Source organism: Gracilinanus agilis, chromosome 3 (assembly GCF_016433145.1).
Source record: "Gracilinanus agilis isolate LMUSP501 chromosome 3, AgileGrace, whole genome shotgun sequence".
In the NCBI taxonomy this organism is placed as follows: Eukaryota; Metazoa; Chordata; class Mammalia; order Didelphimorphia; family Didelphidae; genus Gracilinanus; species Gracilinanus agilis.
In genome coordinates this window covers 87,012,874-87,021,428 of record NC_058132.1, presented here as the reverse complement: position 1 = coordinate 87,021,428, position 8,555 = coordinate 87,012,874, and the positions used below count along the sequence as shown (strand labels likewise).

At 37.4% G+C, this 8,555-nt stretch overlaps 1 protein-coding gene across 1 annotated transcript; it reads right to left on the bottom strand.

Moving 5' to 3' along the window:
- Window positions 1–1,248: 1,248 nt before the first annotated feature.
- LOC123238657 (olfactory receptor 52E4-like) lies at window positions 1,249–2,196 on the bottom strand. Its single transcript, XM_044665863.1, has one exon. The coding sequence runs from the start codon at window positions 2,194–2,196 to the stop codon at window positions 1,249–1,251; it is 948 nt and encodes a 315-aa protein (XP_044521798.1).
- Between the last annotated feature and the right edge of the window lie 6,359 nt (window positions 2,197–8,555).

The following is an 8,555-nucleotide window of genomic DNA, read 5'->3' as shown; positions in this document are numbered from 1 at the left end:
GAAATAGTCTAAGAATTTTGTTTCATTGTTATATGAAATGTAGATATATGTCTATAGCATTTCTATTATTTGCATTCTAATAAGCTTGTCAAAAAGGTCATGAAAAGCTGAAATTATGGCTCTCAGAACCAAAGGACTAATCACTTCAATCATCACATTACTATGAAATTCATCCTCTATTCATTTTTTTTTCTTTTGAAACCCTTACCTTCTGTCTTAGTATCAATATTAAATATTGGTTCCAAGGCAAAAGCATGGTAAGGCTTAGGCAACTGGGGTTAAATGACCTGCCCAGGGTCACACAGCTAGGAAGTATCTGAGGCCTGATTTGAACCCAGGACCTCCCATACCTAGGCCTACCTTTCTATCTACTCAGCCACCTACTTGCCTCCTCTGATTCTCTACTGGGAACAGTTACTGATTCCAGACTCTCTCCTCTGTCCCCTTTCAGAGAAATTAAGATAGCCCAATTCATTGGTACCATCCCATATCTGAGGTACATGCCTCGCATTCAGAAATACAAATATAACTTCACAAATATATAGTTGAAATTAACTACGAAGGCTTATCCTTTCACATGCACTATTATCAGTTCAAATCACTGTTAAACCTTATTTCACTGGATCCTTCCAAAGAGCTGATGATGATGGTGGTAGTAGTAGTCTTAAAATAAACATCATCATGTCATAATTGATGAAAAATTTAAATACAACTAGGCTTTAATCAACCATTTTAATTCCAAAGGAATTTCAAATATGTTATTTTAAGTTTCATGAGATTACTTGTATTTGGAGACTTGAGTATAATCAATATTCTAGTCACAATTTAAAAAGTCACATTTGCAGGAAAATAAATTGTTTATATTCTCCTATGAACCTTTTATTTATTTGGGGGAATTGTACAATTTCTCCAATTTCATGTTAAAGTTTATGGACTTATATGGACTTTTTTTAAAATTTTATTTTTTAGAAAATTTTTTTCCTGAAATGGTTACATGATTTGTGTTCTCACTCTCCCCTCCACCACTCCCAATCCCCACCGTCTGTAGCTGATGCGCATTTCCACTGGTTTTTTTGTGTATCATCGATCACTGGAATCAATATACATCTGGAATTATTAATAAACATAAGTTTACTTTATAACTAACTTTTCAAGAATACATTTCTTTCATGAAAGAAGAAATAAATGTATTTCTTCTCTCTTGAGCACAAAGGTGGGCTCTCAAAGGTTTTCTCTGTGCTGAGCTCATTAGTCTTGCTCTTTCCATATGAAGAATATGGCTACAACCCTCTCCCGGATCTGCTTGGTCCTGACTCCATAGATGATTGGGTTGAGTGCAGGCGGGATGATCACATACAGATTGGCAAGAAGGATGTGCACATAATGGGGGACATTCTGCCCAAAGCGATGTGTTATGAAAGAGAAAAGTGCTGGAGTGAAGAAGGCTAAGATGACACCAACATGGGAGCTACAGGTGTTGAGAGCTTTCAGTCGAGCTTCTCTGGAGGGAAGCCTAAAGACAGCTTGAAGAATCTTCCCATAGGAAACAGCAATTAGAACCACATCCAAAAGAATCATACAAACAAGAAACAACCCAAAGATCACATTTACCCTGATGTTAACACAAGCCAGCCGAGCGATTCCCATGTGTTCGCAGTAAGTATGGGGAATGATGTGGTGCTCACAGAAAGAAAGCCTAAAAATCAGAAATGTTAATGGAACAACCAAAATAAAATTTTTCATTACTGCCATCCCTGCAATGATGCCAATGATATTATTGGTGAGGATGGTGCTATACCGGAGAGGGTTACAAATGGCAACGTAACGATCAAAAGCCATGGCCACAAGCATAAAGGTCTCCATGCCTGTGAACATGTGGATAAAGAACATCTGAGTAACACAGCCCTCAAAGCTTATCTCCCTTAAGTGGAGCCAGAAGATACCAAGCATTTTGGGTATTGTGGCTGTAGATAAGCCGAGGTCAATCACAGCCAACATAGCCAATAAGTAGAACATTGCCTGGTGTAGACTCCGTTCGGTCTTGATCACAAACAGGATGGTGATGTTACCCAATACTGCAACCAGATACATAACACAGAAAGGGAAGCCAATCCAGATGTGCATGGCTTCTAGCCCAGGAATTCCCAGTAGCAAGAAGGAGGAAGGATGGGATAAAGTGTTATTGAGAAAGGACATCCTGCCAGTGTCTTCCAGTGGCCACACTCATTGCAATGAGGCTTTAACTCTCGGCAAGGTGTCCTGAATGAACACTGTTTTCCCAGTAATGGAAATAAGCAGAAACAAAGAATACATTATGAACTTTATTCTGTCCTGGGAGCCTAGAGGATAGAAGACTATTCCTTCAACTGCCATCATCTACCATCCCTTCCAAAAAATTTAAGAGTGAATGAAAGAGTGTGAACTGGTTGTTTGGTCACTGGAGGAGAATACATGCCTTAGTAACTTCATTTGTAATCATATCTCCCATTTTCCCCATACCATCATCTTGACATGGTCCTTATTGTTATACATCTGGTCTATTGCTATAACTGGCTAGTTAGTCTGACTATCAAAAATCTCTGCATACTTCAGCCCATTCTCTATTCAGCTGATGAAGTTATGTTCCTAAAATGCCACAGTCACAGCTTAAACCAAGTTCAGAGAACAATGAAATTGGAATAAGCAGAGCTTGGTTCTATTCAGGTTCTACCATTAATTAATTATATGACCTTTGACAAGTTATGTGTTCTATGTGTGCCTGAGTTCCATAATTCTCACATAAACTCTGTGTTCTATGTGTGCCTGAGCCCCATAATTCTCACATAAATTCTGTGTTCTATGTGTGCCTGAATTCCATAATTCTCACATAAATTTTGTGTTCTATGTGTGCCTAAGCCCCATAATTATCACATAAATTCTGTGTTCTATGTGTGCCCAAGTTCCATAATTTTCACATAAATAAACAAATAAATACATGACTAAATTCAACCAGATGTACTCTTAACATTCCTATTCTCCTTTCCTGGTTCCCCTACATCTTCTGGAACTTCACCACCTGCCACTATCTTCCTCCTGACCTTGAATCTTCTGCTTCTTAGCTCCTTTTTATATGTTGCCTTCTTTTGTTAGAATAAAACTCCCTGGAACCAGTTTATCAATAAACATTTTTTAAGTATCTACTCTGTTTCAGGTACTATGCTAAGTATGAGGATAGGAAAAAGGGCAAAAGATGGTATCTGTTCTTAAAGAACTCACAGTCTGATGGGGAAGACAATATTCAAGCCACTATGTACAAACAAAATATAGACAAGAAAACTTAGAGGTAATCAATACATGGAAACTGCTAGAATTAAAAGAGATCAAGACAGTCTTTCTGTGAAATTTGAGACCTTTACCTCTACTTAAAAGGGAGCCTGAGAAGCCAGAGGTGGAGATGAAGATAAGAACCTTCAGGCAGGAGGAATAACCATTGAAAATTCTTGAAATCAGGAGATTGATGAGTATCTTGTTTGAGGAATAGCAAGGAGGTTATTGATACTGGATCACAGAATACATGGACAGATATAAGGTGTGAAGACATATGAAAGAAGTTATTAAGGGTTTTGAATGCAAGGAGAGGATTTTATATTTGATCTTGAAAATTATAGGGAGGGGAAGCTGGGTGGCACAGGAGATAGAAAGCCAGAGCTAAAAACAGGGGCTCCTGGGTTCAAATCTGGCCTCAGACACTTCCTAGCTGTATGACCCTAGGCAAGTCAATAAATCCAGTTGCCTAGCCCTTACCTCTCTTCTGCCTTGGAACTGATACTTAGTATCAATTCTAAGACAAAAGATAAATTGTTTTTGTTTTGTTTTTTAAAAGGAAAGTTATAGGGAAACATTAGAGTTTATTGAGTGGCACTGTGGGAAGAGGGAGTGATATGATCAGATTTAAATTTTAGGAAGATCACTTTTTCATTTGAATAGAGGATGAATAGACTCCAGTGAGAGTGCAGAGATTTCTGTATAAAACCAACCAGTGATTATAGCCATAGTCTAGGTCAGTGATTCCCAAAGTGGGTGCTACCACCCCCTGGTGGGTGCTGCAGCAATCCAGGAAGGCAGTGATGGCCACACTTTTTTTGTATTACATTCTATGCTGAGTTCAATAAATAGTTTCATAATTTCCAGGGGGCGCTAAGTAATATATTTTCTTGGAAAGTGGGCAGCAGGTCATAAAGGTTTGGGAACCACTGGGTTAGGTGTACGGTAATGAAAGCCTGTGTCATGATCATGATGGAGGAGAGGGAGGGAGGAAAGTATGCAAAAGAAGTTACTAAGGGAAAACTGACTTGCTTTTTGCATTAGTATTCTCAGTGCTTATCACAATGGGTAGCACATAGTATGTACTTAATAAAGACTTATTCACTTAACTCCTAACTCTAAAATTCTGAAATTCTGACAGAAGGGCAGACTGATGGTATGAATATTCCTTTCACAGCTTTCTAATCGGTACAGTCATAGATTCATAAGATCTAGCATTGTAAAGTACCTTAGGTGTCATTTAGTAATATTTTACAGATGTAAACTGAGGAACTGATATCAGAAAGATATAGTGACTTCTCCTAGCCATATATGTAATAACTAGGGGAGCTTGTATCTGTCCTGTAGCTACTTATTCTAAGCCCAAATGTCATTTCAACTATATCTTGTCATATACCTATTAACTATTTTTCTTACAGTGTGATAGAATTTCAGAAGACAAACTATATAGTTTAGAAACACGTAGTCTTTTTTATCAATAAATTTTGCATACACTGAAAGTGGTAAATAACTATGCCATATTTTGTCTTGTTTCTCTTCTCTTCCAGTCTGCAAAGATCTCTAGGCTTTGCCCCTCAGGGCCACAGTCAAGTCCATAAACATGAACACTTGTTAAGTGCCTGCTACATGACAGATATCTGCTATTAAACAGTTCTGGGGACACAAATAAGATAAAGATAGTTTCTTAGTTTCTAGACTCAAATAGTTTACAATAAAATGAGGAAGACAACATGCAAAAGGAAAATGAAAATCAAGAGGAGGAAGAAAAAGGTTCCTGGATGTGGAACCATGGTGGAGAAATCAAAGGAATTCAGCCTGCTGGGAAATGAAGAGATGGTTGGTCTGGTCCCCCTTTTTAAATGAAGGTTTTAAAACTAATCACTCCAAACTACAATCAAAGGAGCAGGCACATTGATGAGGCATGAATACTAAGACTGCTTCCATTGTGCAGGATGAAGTTTTCCAATGATGAGGCTCCTGGGGGCATGATGGAGAGGTCTCAAGGAGTAGAGTTGGGGAGGAAGTAGACTTCATTACCTGTCCTCTCTACAACTATTTTCAAGGAATAAGATGAGTTCCTTCTCTTTTGTCCTTTGGTCCTTTGACATTAACATAAACTAGTGGTAAATAACTCTTAAACAGGTCTTGTAGTCTAATCTCTGTACAAGAATTTCCTCACAAGTAAATGAGAAGAAATCATTCAGCTTTTCTTGGAAGATAAATCTAGGCAGAAAGAACCCACTATTTTCCTGAGTAGTTCATTAAACTCTGGGATAGCTCTAAACTTGGGAAAACTTTTTTTCCATCAAAACCAAGTTTTCTTCCTTGGAGTTTACACACACTGATTGCTCTTGACTCTGTCATCTGGTGTCAAGCACAATAGTCCCTTGAGGTTAGGGACTGTCTTCTTATTTGTATTCCTTTACCATTTAACAACCCTTTAAACACTTGAAGTTAGCTTGAATGTCATGCCACTCCTCTCCAGACCAAATCTTCTATTGGAGAACTAACCATCTCTAGTTCCTTCACTCAATTCTTACCTGAAGTCCAAGCTAGAATTAAGACCATCTTGGGTGGGAAGACATTATATGAGTGTGAATACAGGAATAAATTCTAGTAGGCTTCGATCTCGGAAGCTTGAGTCAGGGAACAAAAATATCTCCTTTTTTTTTTTTATCAACCTCAAAGTCTCAGTTTCAGTGCACTAAATCTGACACATTGCTGACTATGTTCATCACTGTATCTATTCTTAACAGAACCCCCACAAGTATGTGAGAAAAGCAAACAATAATAAAGACAGATTATGATATTAAATAAGAGATTTGTCACCCACTGTAAAGTGACTGTTATCTATTCAAGAAAAGTACCTATTCATGGAGAGCTGTAGTTCACTCTAGAAATATGAACTGCTATTATTATTTTCAATTCCTTTTCCACATCAAAGAAAAGTCCAGATTGTCTAGCTATGCAAATAATTTGTATGCACAGAATTTATAGTACAGTATCATATTATCTTGTTGAGCAAATATTTTGTATAAGAACAGATTTACATGCAGGATTTTAAGATGTTCTTTATTTTAGAAAGATAATTAAAATTTCAAGCTTCCTAGTCCATTCATAATGTGATTTCACTTATGAAATTTAAATTTACAAGTACAATGTGGATCCTGGAGAAACTGTACCTCATATATTTCAACTACAGAAATATAAAATGAAGCTATAGTGCTCATTTATATGATTTAAGGGTTGTTGTGAGGTCCAAACAAGACAATGGATATGATAACTTTGCAAATTTTAAAGTGGTATATATTAATGTTATTTGTAATCATCATCATCAGTATTATTACTATTACTATTAGTCTATAGTCATCAACCCTCCACTGAGTGATGATTTCATTTCTCCTCTACTCCTACTGAATCCAAGTAATATGTATAAAACAATACAAGGATGTGCTAATAAATGTTTTACAACTGGGGTTTCCCAGAAAATATACATGTACATATATGCAAATATGGTTTCAAGTTTAACCTGCATTGACGAAATTGAGTTTAGATAATTAGCCTTACTGATTTCTGATATGTAAATGCTCGCACCAAAAATTAAACAATAGGCTCCCATTGGTTAGAGCTGGTTCAGACACATCCTATGTGCTTTGAAAGCCCATAAATATTACTACAGTGATATATTTCTCCTGTCTTCCTCATCTTCAGATGCCTTTTACCACTATTTCTTCCTTCACTCCTGTCTCATATGAGAAGATGATCTTACTCTTTATAAAGGCAAATCTCTCCACCTGCATAAGAGATTCTATTCAATCTCATCTCAGTCAAAAATGTCTCTCTCTTATACCAATTTTCTCACTTATCTCCATCCTCTCCCTGTTTCCTTACTTTTTCCTACTGACTATGAGCATGCCCATTTTTCCTCTATTCTCAGAAAACCTTCATTTGCTCTTTCTTCTTTTTTGAGAGGATCTTTTGTTTTACCAAATAAGTGCCATCACTTGCTCTTTCCATTCCTGCATTCATCCTTTAACTCTTTTCTTTGTAGCTAAACTCCTTAGTAAGGCTGACTACAATAGGAACCTCCACTTTCTCTCCTCTCACTCTTTTCTCAGCCCCCTACAATCCAGCTTCTGACCTCATCATTCAACCATAACTACTCTCTCCAAAGTTATCAATGATTTCTTAATTGCCAAATCCAATGACCTTTTCTCAATCCTCATTTTTTTGGCTTCTCTGCAGCCTTAGTCACTGTTGATTGCCCTTTTCTCTTTGCTTTCTTCTCTCCAAGTTTTCAGGACAATGCTCTCTCCTGTTCTCCTGCTTATCAGATCAATCTTCAGTTTTCTTTTGCTGGATCTTCATTCAGGGCACTCCCTCTAAGTGTAGGGACCCAAAAGGAATCAATTCTAGGTCCTCTCTTCTTCTTCCTCTATACTACTTCACTTGGTGATTTCATTGGCTCCCATGAGTTTTATTTTCATCTCTATGATTTAGTTGTCATTTCCACTAACTTCAATTTAGCATTTTGAATTATTTTTCATACATCTCAAATTGCATGTGTAGTAGACATCTTAAACTCAACATGTCCAAAACTAAACTCATTATCTTTCCAAGTAAACCTCCCCCTTCAAGTTCTCTATAATTGTTCCTCCCCACCTTTTTGAATAACTTTTACCTTCTGTCTTAAAATTGATACTAATATTGGTTCCAAACCAAAAGAGAAATAAGATCTAGGAAACTGTGGTTTAGTGATTTGCCCAGGATCACACAACTATGAAGTTTCTGAGGTCAGATTTGAATCCAGTACCACCCATCTCCAGGTCTGGCTCTCTATCCACTGAACCACCTAGCTGCCCCTTCCCTATTATTGTTAATCCTGCCACACTCTCTTGGTCTCCTTAAATGACACAACTTAGATGTCATTCTATACTCCTCATTATCTCTGTCACCTTCCCACCTCCATCCCATAGCCAATCTATTGTCAAGACTGGTTGATTTCTGCTTTGCAACATCTCTCAAGTATGCCCCCCTCTTTTCTATGACTCCAACATTAACATAAGTTCTTATTATATCATGCCTGGACTATTGCAATAGCCTGCAGTCAGGACTGCCTGTGGAGTTCCTTTCCACTTTCATCCATCCTCTATTTGGCCAACAAATTGATTTTCCTACAGCATAGGTCTGACTAAGTCATGTCTCATACACACACATACACATACACATACACACACATACGCACACAAACT